Source organism: Lates calcarifer, linkage group LG21 (assembly GCF_001640805.2).
Source record: "Lates calcarifer isolate ASB-BC8 linkage group LG21, TLL_Latcal_v3, whole genome shotgun sequence".
Taxonomy (NCBI): domain Eukaryota; kingdom Metazoa; phylum Chordata; class Actinopteri; family Centropomidae; genus Lates; species Lates calcarifer.
Window position 1 is genome coordinate 13,919,301 of NC_066853.1, and position 18,229 is coordinate 13,937,529.

The 18,229-nt window shown below is 38.6% G+C and overlaps 1 protein-coding gene across 15 annotated transcripts in view; it reads left to right on the forward strand.

Annotated features, from left to right (window-relative positions):
- Positions 1-11,227, forward strand: part of LOC108900947 (muscleblind-like protein 1) — a 64,464-nt gene extending 53,237 nt beyond the window's left edge. For 8 of the 15 annotated variants that reach the window (XM_051078884.1, XM_018702230.2, XM_018702232.2 and 5 more), the window contains 7 exons: positions 30-269; positions 2,289-2,342; positions 3,214-3,364; positions 4,867-4,902; positions 5,781-5,872; positions 6,218-6,291; positions 7,485-11,227. In XM_051078884.1, the coding sequence (XP_050934841.1) occupies positions 30-269; positions 2,289-2,342; positions 3,214-3,364; positions 4,867-4,902; positions 5,781-5,872; positions 6,218-6,274 (630 nt within the window). In that variant the 3' untranslated portion in view covers positions 6,275-6,291; positions 7,485-11,227. The remainder of the gene's footprint in view (positions 1-29; positions 270-2,288; positions 2,343-3,213; positions 3,365-4,866; positions 4,903-5,780; positions 5,873-6,217; positions 6,292-7,484) is intronic. The other 7 variants (XM_018702233.2, XM_051078882.1, XM_018702236.2 and 4 more) reach the window with 7 other exon arrangements.
- Positions 11,228-18,229: the final 7,002 nt, after the last annotated feature.

Sequence of the window (18,229 nt, forward strand, 5' to 3'; positions counted from 1 at the left end):
AAGAGGTAAAATGTGTGTTTGTTCCCCAGGTGTGTCGGGAATACCAGCGGGGTAACTGTACACGTGGGGAGAACGACTGTCGCTTTGCCCACCCTGCGGATAGCACTATGATTGACACCAACGACAACACGGTCACTGTGTGTATGGACTACATTAAGGGCCGCTGCTCAAGGGAGAAGTGCAAGTACTTTCACCCTCCAGCTCACCTGCAGGCCAAGATCAAAGCCGCCCAACACCAAGTCAACCAGGCAGCGGCTGCTGCAGCCATGGTAGGTATCTGTCCACAGATTACACCACCAAGAAGGACTTGAGCAAAGGAACATCTAAAGTATCATGGCATCCTCAGCCCCGTGCAGCTAAAGGAATTACTGTCAGTTTGAACAAATATAATGGGGCCTAGAATAAAGTTCATTCATAGAGTTATTCCAAAAATTGAGGACAAGCCAGTCTTGATTTTATGTGATGACCAACAACAAATCATTAAGCTCTTCTGATGTTGATGTGGGCTTGATAAACATGACCTGGGTAATTCTGTCTGAGTACAGTGTACTGCAAACACTGTTTCAGTCAACACCTTCTACCCTGTGCTTTTACTCAAGCTCCCAGCACACATTCCAGTCTCCACTGTACCTGCTCTCTTCAGCTCTGACTCAGTACGCACTAAGAAGATACAGAGTATATGTGTGCTTTATTAGCAGTAGGCTGTAGTGATCATGCTAGTATGTGACTGAACCTACTGCTCCCCTCCTTCTGCTCCTCCTTGTTTTGCTGCTTTGTTAGTTGTATATCTTGCTGTTGTTCACAGTCAGTATTATGTAATGGTTAACTACCGTTCATTCTGATCCTGTTTCTGCAATGCAGTGATAATGTTATATAAAAGGACACAATAAGGTTTTGCTCAGCCAAGTACTATACATGACATTATTCAGCAGGTAATCCAGAAAGGAGGGTAGACTTGATTTAATTTAACCTTTCACCTTTAAATCATTCCATAAAGTCAAATTACTCGTAATATGTTCAGGCCTGACTCCACTTTTGAACAATATTATCATTACTATCTGCCCTCTTAACCTCTCTTCTCTTTAAGATGTTAAATGTGGTAACTGGAGTCATTCCTTTAGTCTTAATTAGCTTGAATGGCATTTAAAATGATAATTAGTGGTGAAAAATCTAATCTTACAGTGTGCCCACAGACTTGGATTAAATTATCTTTAATAGTTTTTTTTAAACTTATACTCTAATTTTATGAACATACATAAATAATGGAAGAGATTTTTTCTAGTGTATCTAGTGTATTTAAAAGGACACATTAAATGGATTTGGGTCAAATCGAAGCTAACAGGATCAATGTTAAATACCTGCTTTTTTTTAACCTCTCCTATTTATATAGAGCTTTTTAAAACATAGTTTAAAAGTGCTTCAAAAAGGATATGAAAGACACAAGATGAAGGATAAGTGATGCCAGATAAATGAGATACATTAAATTGAATAAAATATAATCCAGGAGAAATAAAATCATACAAATCATACCGTATCTAAAGTTGAGTTTTAGCTGATTTCTTAAAGACAGTCCACAGGTTAGAGGAATTACTGTGTGTGTGTGTGTGTGTGTGTGTGTGTGTGTGTGTGTGTGTGTGTGTGCGCACACTCTTTTGCAGAATAACAACAATAGACTGAATAACAATTACAATAGATATAACTTGACAAAAGCTATTCATAATTCTGACTTTTGGTCATAGTATAGTGAGATAAAGGTGTGCTGAGGCAAAGCTTTGGTGAAAACACAGTGTGTCATTCTATGCAGATAAGTGTAACAACAGTTTGCTCAGTCACAGCAAACTGAATGCTGTATACCCAGTATATGGAGCAGGGGCCAAGTTTACATTACATGATACATAGTCTATTTCTAATATAGGTGTAATATAGGATTTCCTTGAATTTAAATGTAATAAATCTGGTTGATCCTCCTTTCTGGACCTGAACACCATTTCATTCAAAGATGTAGTTCTTTAAACAGAGTTTTCTCCAACAGTAGATTATGTGAAGGGCCATGATTCTGTTCAGTAACACTACAGCCATTAATGTGCATGCCCTAGTCTTGTTATTGTTGTATATTGCATTCCAATGATTTGTTTTTTTATTTGTTTGTTTGTTTTTTTGTATGTTTTTTCTCACCAACCCACACTGCACTGCTGCCCCCATGATGCACCTCCGCTTGCTGGTTTATGTTAATGCGCTTGAACCCCATTGGCCCATTGCCATCATGTGCTCGCTGCCTGCTAATTAAGACTCAGTCGGCTGTCAAATCACTGAAGCGACCCCTCGACGCAACTTTTGACCTGGTACTATGACCTTTCACCTTTTAGCTTGGCATGTAGCTGTGGATTTAGTAGATATACTTATGTAGTTCTAAAATATGGTAAATATTTTATGATCTGAACTGAGGAAACACTGAGAGGGTGATGAACTGATTGCAGCCATTAGTTTTATAGCATTAAAGAATTTGATCATTTCGAATATTACATTTAAAAGTGACAATAAGAGAAAAGAACTTAAAAAGGAAATCCTCTACATATTTCTCTGTCAATGGTCAGTTCATCACCTTAAGTGAATATCAAAAGCAATTAATTGGTGGCATGAAAATGTAGTATTTTAGTGTCTAATAAGGTATGGTAGTCTTTGCATGATTTGTCACTTCCCATATTGCATGTGTAATTGTTGAAGAGGTGTCATGACAGTCTTAACATGGCTTATAGTGTACTATTATCATGGAGTTGGCAGTGCAGCTTTCCCTAACTACATCATTTCTGTTGATGGTCCAACAATCAATACAATAACTTGTATTATAGCTGTCTTTACAGTTCTCTTTACAGAAAGATCCAGTCATGCCTTAGCCTGCAAAATAATTATATTTTGTACTGTACTTTTTAAAATGATATCATAAGGTTGATGACATTGTGCTGAGGATTGTGTTTTTTGTTGTCACTAGCAAGATAGATGTCACACTTTGTCAGCTAGCACCACTGTCCTGTCTTGCTCTGACAGAGGTAGTGTAGTCCACTGCTTGCTTGCCAGTGTTTGTAATAGCTATCTGGAAGGGCAACTTTATCCTCTAATGAAATTCTTTCTTCTCTCTGTCCTGAATGTCACTGCTACCATCCTTTGATTTCCCTCACTTCCCATCCCTTTATTTTGGTGTTGTCCCCTCCTCAGGGGCTCCCTCCTGTCTTGCCTCCTTTACCAAAGAGACCTGCACTTGAAAAAGCCAACGGTGCCACCACTATGTTCAATGCTGGTGTATTCCAGTACCAACAGGCCCTGGCCAACATGCAGTTTCAGCAGCAGGCTGCCTTCATACCATCAGGTAAGGCCTGAGCTTCCTTTTTAACCCCCATTTGTGGCAGTTATCCCATCACTATTGGCTGTTGAATAACACATAGTTTCACATTAGCTGTGAATGGCTGAATGATTGTGTGATTTCGTTATTGGTGACAAGATGGAGAAACTTGCATGGGTTTAATTGCACATGTATGTACGGCATGGCCGTTGGGGTTGTTTTTTATGATACTGTAACTGCTATTGTCTGCATATGTAGGTATTTAGTATAACAACTTTGTTTCACAAAGTATCACACACTAATGACATTGACCTTTGTACCAACCATAATAACAGCAATATCAGTATTATTAATGGCTTAACTCTGTTGAAAAAATTAATATATCGACCTGACAACTATGACTTATTTACACCTGTAACTAAATATCAATTCTTGTATCAATCCTTGTATCAGCAACAGTGTCTTTTATTGTCTTGTCTTTAACTGACCTTTGATCTATTTTGGATTCTTTAGAGAGACAACTGTAATCAAAACCTATCCCAAAAACATTGCAGAGAGGTCACACTATTTTTTTGACCCTAACAAGTGTCTGCGGAGGTTCCTGACAGGCAAAACCCAGGGCAGCATAAATGTTTGCCAAGCTTATTATTGTGAGCGCAGAAAAACGAGGTGAACCAGATGATCAATCAACATTTTTATTAACTTTTGTTTTCTCTTAACCGGATTTTGCAGCTGTACAGTAAGATTTTACTGAGGGAATCAAACTGCAGGGGGGCTGGGGGGCAAAACAGGGATTTTGAAAAGTGAGGGGACATGTCTCCCCTCCATCCCCAGTGAAAACTATTCCCTTAGTATACAGCATGTGCAGTGCACACACACATGCACACCACACCACACACACCACACACATACTCACACAGGTGCACACACATACAGACAGCTTATTTGAACCACTCTCCTCTGGCTGCTGCATAGTCATCTTACACTGTGTCCCATATTCTCATCTGACAGCCTAAGAATAGCCTGCCATCGATTCCCGTCTGTGAGAGATTCGGATACTCACATCCTCGTATGTCCCACACTATTGGACTGTCAGGTCACTGCAACACACTTTGAGGATTCTGAAAGCAGGTCATTCAAAACTACCACTGTGCAAACGGCTGCTATGCTGCTGACAGGAAAATGGGACCACTGGTAGTGTTTAATCTGCCCTTCTATTTAATGGAGCAGTTAAACAGTAAACTGGGGCTGGACAGGCAGACTACCACAACTCTCCCCACACAGAGCTTACATGCATATGCTTCCTTTGCCATGCAGTATGTGTGGTTGCGGCAACTGGATGTGTATAAAGCAATGATCAGTAATCAATTGTTTTACATAATCATTTTCAGCTATTGTATCAGGACCAAACATATTCAGAGCACAGTTTTAATCCGATATTGTCTGACCTTATAACACTTGTAATGGGTTTTCTTGATTTCTTCTCCTCCCTATTCACTCCACTCCCTGTTGCAATGCATGATGGGCAGGCTCGATATTGTGCATGACACCTGCAACAAGTGTTGGTAGGTGCCAGCTTTCCTTACTGATTATCTTTGAGCCCATTTTAGTCACTCACGTTTCATTCAACTCACCACATAATGTGAGCACATTCTCCATTTTGTGAATATAGACTTTAATATTAACCCAAAATGGCATATGTAAACTCTTTTTCAGTGCAATTGAGAGGATGGCTGATAAAAAAACTAATTGCAAATTTTGATTGTGAACTTGATTGTGTAGTTTCAATTGGGAGTTATGTGTTTTATTATACCCTGCAATACATCTTTGTGGTACAGAATGAACCCCTCTTTGCTCTGCCACAGGTCTGTCTGTCACCTAATGCTTGTTGCAGTTCAAAATCCCACAACCCCTGCTTCATTATACTTCCATCCTAAACTCTCTAACCTCTAGAGCACCTCATTATACTGTCTGGTTATATGTGCCATATAAACATGAGGAGTTGTAGTGTAAGTAGTGGTAGAAGTAGTAGTTGTTGTAAATTTATTTTCTCTTTTTTATGAATGCAAAACAGCAGCCATTTAACTAGCATTCAAATGTTCAGTGTGAATGCTCAGAAAATAGCTTGTGGAAAAAAGGCACTGCCATCTGAATCATATTTTGCTCATCAATTTGCCAAGTAGTTACCTTGCACTCTAAAGCATTTCTCTAATGTTTCTTCCTCCACAGCACATCTGTCACTATCTCTTAACTCAAAACTTTTGGTGTAAGAAAGATCACAAAAAAGCAGATTTCATTTTCAGCCATTTAAAACGATCAACAGATTTTCTCATGTTTATTAGCATCCTATATACAGACGTAAAAATGAAGTGTGAACATTTTTTAAAAAAAAAAGGCTTTAATCTGCTCTGGTTCAACTGCCTGTGTGATCTTTCCTCCAAAGTACCCATGATGCACGGTGCTACTCCAGCCACTGTGTCTGCAGCCACCACATCTGCCACAAGTGTTCCCTTTGCAACCGCAACAGCCAATCAGGTTTGCTCCTCTCCTGCCTCCTCTCACTCTCTTTCATTTCTGGTTATCAGCTCTGACTTTTCAATGTCTGTTAGTTTTATGATTCCAGTGTGCCTCTTAATAAAAAATGCATGAATGCACAAGGCTCATCTCTGATCTTTGCAAGCTATTCAGAGCGTCTGATACTGTGATTATTTAGATAATTACAATGCTTATCTTTATTATCAGTTTAGGTTGAAGTGGTGTTTGTCCTCATTTCAACTGATGACTCTGTCTCCCTCTCCTTCTTTGTCCCTCTGTTTATTGCTCCCTGCCTTTGCTTTTCTCCCCCTCCTTCTCTTTCTCTCTTTCCCCCCTCTCAATCAGATTCCAATAATATCTGCAGACCATCTGACTAGTCACAAATATGTGACCCAGATGTAGGAGTCTCAATCAGAACAGTATGTACTGCACCTCTTTCCAACATCTCACACATCGCATTTGGACCAAAACTGTGTGTTACTTTTCTCCCAAAAAACTATGAAACAGTTGCATGAACATGTTGCAACAACTGCATTTTTTTACTGCTGACAAAGTGTTTTGATTAGGCAGTTATCATTTTTGAATGAGAATAGTTTTACATTCTGAGAAATATGAGTTAAATGAGAAGATTGATACCACTCACCTGTCTGTCCATTATGAAGCTTCAGCCAGTTAGCTTAGCATTAAGACCAGAAATAGAGGGAAAGTGTTGGCCTGGCTCTCTCCAAAGGTCAACAAAAATCTGCCTACCAGCACATTTACATCTCACTCATAAACACTGTATATCTTGTTTGTTTAATCCATACAAAAACCAAACCATAAAATAACAAGTTGTGGTATTTCTGCCAACGCGACAACAACTACAAGACTCCAGAAATAGCAAATATGTGAATTTCCAAAAATATCAACCTATTCCTTGGACCATGAGGGTTGAATTCAGTTTTCACATTGCAAGAAACATGATCCCAAAGCCATTTCCTGTCTGCTAAATGTATCTTGGCCACCATGGAAGTTTCTGTGGTCATGGACCATCAATAGTCAATGAGAACTCCTTGCTCCTCTGATTCCCTGCTGATGTGGTTTTTTGTTCATTTGATAAGAGGTTGATTATAGCTACTGATTCTACACTATATACAGCCCAGTTTTCTAAGGAATTACATTCACATTTAACAATTGTGTGCTATTCTTTTATTTATATTTATTAATACCAATGTTCAGCACCAGTGCAGGAAGTAATATGCCCTGAATTTGCCTTCAATCACATACTTGTCATTAACCTTTTGTGTGCGTTTTTATAAACTGAAAGTCTTTATTTAACTGTAATCAAGTGTTTTAGTTGCCTATCCCTATTGTAAAATATGGCATATTGTTGAAAGCAAGAATTTTAAAAACCCTGTCAGTGGACAGAATGTTGTCTCTGACCGTAATTTGAGGTTTTGCAGAATTGTATAATCCTGATGTTTTTGTCTGGCAATAGAGTTGAAGCCCTCGCTTGTGACGTGAAATAAGGGGTCAGATTTCTAAACAATCAAAATTTTTAGTTAAGCTCTTTGTTACAAATTGTCCTTGTTATTCACTTGTAATTTGCTGTGTCTTGTGAACTTCTTCCCAGATGGAACTGAAGCGTGCTGGTGTCGAGTCCAAGATTAGCAGTCACCCTTCATGCCTGTAACATCAAGAGCAAAACAGGGGAAACCAAATCTCAATTGGTTTGGAATAAATCTGCATGTTAACATAGGAGGCACAGTTTGTTAGGATTGTTTTCATGTGTACTTCATGCACACTATAACACAACAACAGAAAAGAACATCATTTGCATTACAGACTGCCTTTCGCTCTGTAGAGGCAAATTACCTTTATTCACCGGACACACTTTGAATGTTAAAATGAGGTAAATATGTGGAGCAGTTGTCAAAAAGAAAAAAAAAAATCGACTGCTGGATTGGTACGTCCATTGACCAAGAATCATGACTTATGTTGTTTGTTTGTTCATTGATTGTTGGTCTTTGACCTAAATGTGTTCATTTGTTTACACAAAGGTGCACCTTGTATTTCAGTTGAGGTAAAACAAAACAAATAATCTGACTGATCACATATGCATGCACAACGATTTTCTTTATAATTTTCTTTTGTTAAACCAGTGATAAGGGAAATTACATGAGTGCACTCAGAGGCAAAATAGCAACTGAATGTCTGTGAGGTGTCTTTCAAACCTTTGTAGCCTACCTTTCTATCTCTTAAGCACATGTCTTTAACCTTGCAGGCATCCCTGTAAAGTGCCATACATCTCAAATACATAAATGGTATTCAAGCAGTGTGACACAGTATTAAACAATTCCCTTTAATATGTCTCTATTTTCTCTCTTGGACAGCATGTAGTGTCCAACATTGTGACCTGTCATTACCTGTAATTCCAAATATCACCACTGCGGATTCGATTACCTTCCCCAGACTGTCTGCTTTACTGAAATCTACTGAATGAATAGATTTTCAATTTGTTTTCTTAGACTTAATTGTTGATGTCAGTTGTTTTAGACAGGAGATGACTGGATCTGTGCGGACACAGATCTCTTCATGATCATAAGGTCTATTGACTCTGAAAGTCAGAAAAGTTGTTTGTGGGGTCTTGGCCTGTGTGAGAGACCAAAGACTCTCCCAGCAATGATGTAACGATGAATAGCTTTGAAACAACAGGGCGATCGGTTGGTACCCAAACTGCTGTGACACAGAAGTCAAAATCTACAGTGCAACTGGTGATGGATATGTGATTTGTATGACCTGATTTGTTTTTCATTTGTATGATTATGCATATGTTAAGGCAGGTTGTTTTAGTGTAGTGTATATATAGTCTGACATATTTAAGGATATTTGTTAAATACGTCTACCTGAGAACTGTTTTCAGATAGTCAGCCAAAGTCTTTTTTGTGTCACTGTTACTAGATATTGTGGGTAGACTAGTGGGGCTAAATTTTAAAAATGCGTGGGCCGTATAAGCAAGCCCAAAGAAGGATCGGGTCGTTAGAATAGATCTCTAGAACTCTTTGTTTTTGTTGTGTTCTGGGTGTTCTTCAGGCATATTTAATTGGTGGATAGATAGTACAGGGAAAGTGGCAAGAATATAAACGATTGTATTACTCATCCAAAGCCTTAGAATGTACCATCGGGTCAGCACAATGCAACATGCCATTTTGAACCATCCAGTTGCCTAATCCACGCCATATTAACACACACACAGAGCACTATGTAATTGTCACTTTTTTGTCAGTGTTTTCTTAACTTTTCTTGTAGTTTTTCTTTAGATGAGGAGTGTTTTACTTTATTTTGTTTGGATGATATTTTGATATTAGTTCTGATTTTTAGTTTTGCTTATTATATTTATCTTTCTTATAATGAATATAAGGTTAAAGTGTGTGTTTGTGTGTTCCTCATGCACAGTTTCCTGAAATTCCATGTAATGTTAATTTTAGTATGATTATGATTGTAAACTCAATATTTTCTACGTTATGCATATTGTTGAACTGTATGCATATTGTTCATTTCTCTAGTCTTTTGTGTTCTTTGAACAAAGATGTTTTATATGAGTATCTAACAGTGATGAAATAATAGAACAGAGAGGCTAAGTTGTCACTGTGGCAACTGTCGCCGATAACCGAGTAATATTTTATGATTGTAAGGTTTGTAACTAGTCATATAAGAAAAAAAAGACTATTATAAAAATCTAGTTCTTAGATGTTTAGAGTAAAGATGTTATTTTCTACTGTATCCATTTCAAATAGTAACTATTGTTTTAATATTTTTACTCTCCCTGGAAATTGGGCCATGTTGGAAAACAAGCTGCATATTTGATCACTTTTTCAGGGGCGTTGCTGGCGGGGTCAGGTGAACGTGGTGAGTGGGGAGCTGAGTGTGCACACTCAACTCTCCCTCAGCCAACTGCAAACAACAAGGGTGGGGTGGGGAATCTTGAGGCGATAAAGGTGATAAAGGTTGACTTTTTTGCACTTCTGTACATAGTCAAAAAAGAGAGAATCATGTATATTGAGATCTTATTTTGAATAAAAAAATAATGTCTATAATGACACGGAATTTTGCTAGGATAACAAAAAAATCTTATGAAAGGCTGAACAAAATTGCTTGCATCAAAAGGGCACTGAGTTCTCACTCTCCTACCCGTTTCAGAAAAGGCCAAGTGTTGCTCTTCTTTTTTGTCAGCAGCTTGTAGTTTGCCAGGTAACCTTCCGGAGGAGGTGTCCACTACCCTCCAGCGTAAGGGCCTGACTGGGTTTGTCTGGTCCCCTAACCTGCCTTTACTGACAGGTCTGTGTGTCATGGCCACGCCCTCCCAGGCCCAACCAATCACAACACGTCCTGTCTCCTTTACTTTACTCAGAGAGGAATGCATGTTAAAGGAAATACATATACAGTTTAAAAAAATCACGACACAGTAATACTGAATAAGAAAACATGTTACACAGAAAGATGTATTTACAGTATACAATATTCTATCAATGTAATGGAATAAAATATATATAAAAATACAAAAATAGAATAGTGGTTTATTTAAAAAAAAAAAAAAGATTCCTGAGAATATACTCACTAAAGTTTCACCACTTGGAGAGTTAAAATACATGCAACACAAACACCATAGTTATAAGTATGTTCTTTATGTTTATGTAAGCTGTGCTTCTAGTAGATGAAACTGACCAAACAGGAATGTAGTTGAACATCAGGCAGAATTTAAGAATAATTTCAGATTGAAATACTTTTTAGTGATTTGGTCATAAACTTGTTAGTTAATTTTGTCCTGATCATCTTTGTCATCTCTCATCTTCTACAAGCACGCATGCTTACGCTTATGATATAATGTAAACTGAACTTTTTTTCGTTTGTTGTTTGTTTTCTCTGCTTGTAGTGCTAATATGATGTATTCCGTCTTCTGCTGCAGTTTGTTTCTGCTTGTTTTACTGTTCCAGGCCCCGTGAAAGGATGTGTCATGTTTTGCACGCTGGCCACCTCGTCTGAAAAGCACCTGTAGAGAAAACCACTGATTGCCCCAGTCTAAAGCCATAAAATATAATTTCATTAGAATGAAACGTGTGAAAGAAACCAGAAGTGAAACAGAGGTGGGAAATGGTACCTTCTGAGCCTGGTATGAATGTTTGCTGGGGTTTTATTAGCTACAACATCATGTAATAATCAAAGTCATGAATGTAATTAATAGAACCTGTGATGTGCCAACTTTGATGAATAAGAAGTAAGAAGTACGTTCTTGACACATTGTTTCACGTGGCCTGTATTGCTATATTGATTCTTGCTGTTATGATTAAAAAAATGTAATAAAAATTTACAAATGAACTGAAGTAAAGACAAATTTCAAGACACATTATGTCACTTACCTGGGGATTGTAGCTACAGGTTAGTCTGTGTAATTAAAGTAGTAATTAAGCATTTTGGGAAATACATTGAATGACCTTCTTGTGGAGCGTTAAATGTCAAGCTGGATGCCACTTGTGTGTCTGAACACTAAATATAAACTTAAACTAAATTTTAACTTACAGCAGCCAGAGGTAGAATAAGTATTTAGATTCATTATTTAAGTAACAGTAGACAGGTAAACATACTTAACATATCAAAGTAAAAGCATTCCTTCTGCAGAAAAAATTGTGTTATTGATACAGCACTGATACAATAATTTCTGTTGCAATAATATGTATTTCTGTAGGTAAAGCTACATTGAATTCAACATGAATTCATGAATTCATCATATCATTTATGTAATATGATTTTAGTACATCACGAAAATAAAATAAATGATTACCAGATCACAAGAAACAAGAAAAGAGAAAATAAAGAAATAAAATTATCTATCAACCAAAGCAAAATTATAAATATCATACACTGCTATTATTACTATAATCTGCTTGAAGCTATTTAGCAGCTAAATGGATTAAATTACACTTTTGGTTGAAGGTTAATTCTTAACTATGGAAATGATAGTTTGAAATAAAAGTGTTAATTCAAGGTCTACTTCCTAGATTTCTCCTGGAGCTTTCAGGTGCATCTTAGTGTCCTCTTCAGCTGCATAATGGCCTTCATTGCTTCTTCTGCAGGTGGAGTAAGTAATCAAACTTTTTTTTTCAAAGTTCAGTATTTATGCAAGTTGAGTTATAAGAGTAATTTAAAATCTTTTCCTTTCCTTTGTAGCTGCAATCTCAGTCAAAAGACTTTCTCTACTTTGTTATAAGGTCTCTATATACATTTAAACAGCTCGAACAGCAGTCATCTCTTTTGTCAAATATCACAATATCAAACTTAATCTGTATCTCATATCCTTACACCCAGTTACAGCATTACTGCAGCAACTTTTCTTATTCATATATAACATGCATAATTATTAGTTATTATTAGTCCAAGATACTACGGATATATTTTAGTGTTTCCAGTGCTGGTGACTCCACATCAACTGCTATTCATTGAAACCCTATTTTAAATATCTCTATGCTTGATGCAACAATTTGTCTTAATCACTGAAGCTTCTAATTAGGAGCAAAGATTTTAATTGAGATAGAGATAAGTGCCTCATTTCTATGAGAAACGTACTGATATGCTGCTAAAATCTGCGTGTGACTTAAATGTAGATGCAGTTTTTCAATAAACAAATTACATCAGTGGGGTGAAGAATATCTTGAAATGTTAACCGTATTCATTCACCTAATAAAGTACACTGTGGAGGAGACAGGGTCCATATCAACATTTTAGCATGTCAAGTGATTTGAAATATCTTACTGTCCACCCCTGGTTCACTGATGCAGGTATTTTCAGTTTACACGGCTGATTAGACCAGGGTGGATGTGTAGTCTGTGCATGTCCACACAGTCCTAATTGGCCAAAACAATTGAAAACACCTGCACATGTTTGCAGGGGCTTTATAGTTTGATGCCCAGTCACAGATAAAATGTCCTTTTCCAAAGCAAAATAAAAACCATGCCGCTTATTCAAGGATGTGATGCACTGTACAGCCACCAGATAGCACCATCTCTTTGTCAATTGAGGCTTACAGTTCACTAGTAATGGCACAATGCAGGCAGCTGCAATGTCATAAATACTGTATATATGTTAGTCTATCATTGAAGCTATGTGTACATGAAATCTGTGCACATGTATTCTTTAATTATAAAAGTATATCATCTGAGATTATTGCTTCTGATGCTTTATATTCTTGTGTTCATACCACAGTCTAATCAAAATATCAAAAATAATGGCAACAATTGTCAGAGAAAATGAGGTAGACAGATGAATAGGTGGAAATAAACCTCTGAAATTTGGATGCTATGAGCTGTTGGAGGAGTTACCAGCACACTACTTGAGTTGTTGTGGAAATTTTAACCAAGGCAGCATTGACAGGAAGCTGCAGGCCATTATCCCTAATGCATTGTTTCCTTAGACGATTTCTACATCAGATTAGCTGCTGGACAAAAAAAAAAAAAAAAAAAAAACAATCATTAAATTACCTTGAATTACAGAAATTGTGGATGACTGTGGTTTTGTATCTCATTGATCTTTTTTTTTTGTTTTACTTTCCATCTGACACTTATTTCTCTTTCCCTGGCGTACAGCTATTATGGTTCTCTCCCCTCCTTCACGCTGTCATCAGCTTCCTTTGTCTTGTCTATTTCCCACTATTTCTCCCTCTACATCTCTTACCCTCCCAGCTTTTGTCCTTCCTTTCCTTCTCAGATCTTTCTTTCCTGTTCCTCCCTCCCTCCTCCACCTCCTTGTCCACGGGCGTTAGTAGCAGACTGTTTCGTGTGGTGACTTAATGAAGCAGTGCTGATCCAATAATGGCAGCTTCTGTCGCCCACCTCACAAAGTATGATGTACGACCTCGTGTCCACAACGTGTCATGAATCTCGCTTACCACTGACCCCCTCAACAGGCCCAGTTTTTCAATTAGGCTACCCTTAAAACAACAAAGAGATGGCTGAATAATGTGTGAAAGGGTGTGTGTGTGAATATAAAAAGATTGCACCCCCAGCACAATAAATGTAATTTAATTAATTACCTCACAGGGCAGGAAAATACTGGGAATGAAAACTGAAAGACTTTGATTGAGGCATTAAACTGTAGATACAGATAAAACAGTGACACAGGATGTCTGGTCAATTAAGGGGTTAGATAAGCAGTTGAATTTAATGCTTTTTTCAAAATGACCCCATGATGGACTAATGCTCTGACCAGATTATGGAGGCAATAATGAAGAACAGAGGTAGGGAGAGGACGAGAGCGCTAAAACAAAGCAACATAAATAAGAGAGAAAAAACAACAAGGGAAACCCAAATGAAGACTGAAGAGAAGGTGAGCGATGGTGGCAGGAGTGAGTCTTTTAAATCGCTGGGTACCAGATGTGGCAGGAAGTGCAGCGATGAAATGCGAGTGTATAAAAGAATAACGATGATGTGTTTATTCTGAGATCAGAGATAAACAACAGAGCAGAGGAAACAGGCATTGTGTGTGTGTGTGTGTGGGGGGTGTTTATGTGCAAACAAAAAAGAGGCAGACAGGTAATTCCACGGTTGATACACGATAATCAAAAAGACAGACATCTTAGATTATCCTGTTCCTCACTCTTTGACACCTTCACTCCAAAGTAATCATTCCATTATTTTTATGCACCATCCTCCCCACCTTGACTTAAACCCTGTTGCAGTGTCTCCCTCACTGTTATCTGTCTGCTGAGTCACCACTCGACTTTCAGTGAGTGCTGCTTGGAGCACAGCTCAAGCATCCAATTTTCTCTAGGGTCTGTGTAGGAGTGTGTGTGTCTGTGTGTCTGTGTGCATCCAGGTGTATGTGTTGGTGTGTGTATCCGTTTACAGTAAGTGTCTGGGAGTGTTTTCCCGTGCTGATGGAAAAAGGGAGTGGGAGAGTTGCAGCAGGTTAGACTAATCACATCTCCTCCTGGAAGAGGAGAGGTATTGATCTGACCAGTTGAAGTCCATCACAGAATTTAACACCAGCCATCTGCCTGTGCTGCCAATAGAAAGCCTGTGATTTTGTTGCTTTGTAATGGAGTCATGTAACTGAATCCTGTTCAAAGACAGTTTGGACAAATGTTCCATTTAGGCTTGGCTAAATTTTTTGTTCCTTATACCATATAACTACAACTACTGTATGTGCCAGCCTGTGAAAGTTCTGTTAACTTGGGAATCTTCAAACTTGTCACATAGTAGCCCTAGAAAGGCTATACAGTTAGAGTCTTTTGAAGGAGGAAACGTTTCATTTGGGGACATGTAGTGGCCTCAGAAAGTATTCAGACCCGTTCAGCTTTTCCACACTTTGTTGCACTGTAGATTTCATTTGTCCTTGTCTTGGCTTTTTGCTTTGGGTCATTGTCATACTGGAAAGTGAACCGTCACCCCAGTCTAAGGTTGCGTACACTCTGAAGCAGGTTGATCCTTCCTTCAGCTCTGACCAGTCTACCCATCCCTGCCACTGGGAATCACCCCCCTAGCATGATGCTGCTCCGCCACCATAATTCACCACAGGGAAGGTATTAGCCAGGTGATGAGCAGTGCCTGGTGTTAACCAGACAAAGTACATGGAGTTCTGATCAAAGGGTTCAGTTTTTGTCTCATCAAACCTGGGAATCTTTTTCCTCATCCTCCCAGAGTCTGTTAAATGCTGTTAGGCAAACTAAGCAGGCTGTAATATGCCTTTTACTCAAAGTGGCTTCTGTCCAGCCACTCTACCATAAAGGTTTGATTGATGGAGTGCCACTGAGATGGTCGTCCTTCCGGGCAGGTTTATCCCATCTCTGCAGAGGACTTCTGAAACTCTGATAAAGTAGTACTTAAATTCAAAATGAAATCTAGAACACAATAAATTGTGCAAAAACTGAAGGTGTGAATATTTTCTGAAACCAAAATAAGACTCAATCTGTATGTAAAGCAGTAAGCATATCTGTTTTATAAGATATAGTAGGTGGCTGATGTATATCTAATACCAAATGCCCTTGGTGCTGAATGCCGCCTCGATACCTGCTTAAGATAATCACATATTTATATCATTAATAGGGTTAAAATGATGATACACCATCATGATAAACCCTCAAAAATTTAAGCAAAAGTGTAAACTGCACATTTACTTATAATAGCTTTCCTTTGTTTGATTATAGTAGAAGGTTTTGGTTTCAAAGTTACCTCTACTCTCCACCTCTTACTTTTGGTGGTCCTGCTGGTCAATTTTTCATGCAGACCGTGATAAAATCCAACACATTCATCGATTGTCAGCTATGTGATAGCTACAAGGGCGTACCCGTCTGTTACTATTCATCATTCACTCTCCTCGGGGGTCCATGACTTGCAGTCTCCATCAATCCAGGAAGGTATGAAATTGTGCATATGCTTGCTTGTGAAAGACTCAAGGAAGTTACTGAGGACCTGGCAAAACTCTCCTGTTTAAATATGAATTTAATGATGTGGTGAATACTTGAACTACAACCCTTCAAACTACAGTCAGAACACCACACATCATTTTAGGGCATATGGTGTGACCTTGAGCTTTCACCAAACTTCAGTGACTGAATTTGCACTTTACTGAATGTTTTAGCCCTTAGATAGTGGAAGAAGAACAAGTTGGGGGTGCATAACAACTGGCAGGGCATTTTGCTGACAGAATATGGTTCATACAAAGAGGGTACTGAGGGCACAGCTGTACCCAGAGATGAACAGCCACTATTCACTTGGTGACAGGATGTCCCTCGGCGTAACGTGTCGCACACAAAGACGAGAATAAAGGACAGAGAGAGGAGGTCAGGGAAGGCACGCTGTAGGTCTTATTAATGTACTGTATTCTTTATTGGGAGTTAATTAACAGGCCACTTGTCTTTATAAGACTGTGGTGCTATTTGAGGACGAATGAAACAGCAGTTGGGGGAACTTGATAGAGAATGAGAGCTGTACAGAGAGAGAGATAGAGAGAGACAAAGCCTAAAGAAGGATCCCACTGTGATACCAGAGCCCACAGGAAGAAAGAGAGAAAAAAATCTGTTGCAACAGCTGTGGTGTAGGCTAAACTTCATCTTTGTGACAGGACTCTGTGGACAGCTAGGAGGATGAAGTGAAGAGTCACATGAGTGAGGAGCCAAAATGGATTCAAGTCAACTCTGTCACAGTGTCACCCTCCAGCTTGTGAAGGTGGGGAGGGGAGGAGAAGGGGAGGGTAGGTGGGGATCTCCCTTTCAGTCCAATGACAGACTATTTCAAGCCTTAATATAAATCTGCACTGCCATGGGGTAGACCAAGTGTAAATCAGTATGCTGCTCATGTCATGCGTGTGTATGTGTTATACCCTTAATCCATCCCTCTCATTAATGAGTTTCTCAACAGCTCGTTCTCTCTTTTTTCCCCCTCACTCTTCCTTATCTCGTCCATCTCTGCCACCGATGTTTAGCCCATAAAGCAGCCTGTTCTCAGAGCCTATCACCAAGCTATCGGCACAGTTGCAGTTGGTACCTAAATCACCGGTGGTGTAATTAATTTACAGTGATTTAGGAAGAATGAGAACGGCCTATTGCTGAGATAGGCAGTTTGGCAAATAGGACCTATATGCAGCTCTCCCCCTCTCTCAGTATCTTGTCTCAGATGTATTTTTATCTCAACAGTTTTGATCTCCTCTCTAATGGCTGCTGTATGTGCTGCATTAAATTGGTTTCAAATGAATTATTCCAGTGGTTGGTTTTGTAGCTGACACTCTCCTGAAAAAGAGATCCACTTCCTCATTAGTTTCTGGGATTCTTCTACAAGATTTTCTTACAAGACTGGTTCAACATATAAACATATTCTCTTTCTTGCAGAGAGTTAGACGACTCTTGTGCATGCCAGTTCAATATGAAGCTGAAGCCAGGAGTCAATTAGATTATCTTAGCATAAAGATTGGAAACAGTGGGAAACAGCTAGCCTGGCAAGTTTATATTAAAAGATCAAACAAATGAGATACTGTATAATGTGTTAATAAAGTTAGCTTTAGACATGCTGCTAAATCAACTGTTTACTTTTGGACAAAGCCAGGTCAGTTTTTCTTCCTGTTTCACGTCTTTATGCTAAGCTAAAGCTAACCTGTTGCTGCATTTAGCTATAGTACACACTTGTAGACTTGTTGGTGAACATAGTGGCGCAGCTACAGAGCCAGATATTTCCCTCAAATGTTGATAGAGACCAAAAACAGAGCTAAAAGAGAGTGAATTTTGCACTTTCATTAGGTAGTCACAAATGTGACTTGATGAAAGATTATGTTGCTCTGTAAATAAACCTTTTGCCAAGAAGTTCACCGTATCAACTTAAAAGATGATAAGGCAAT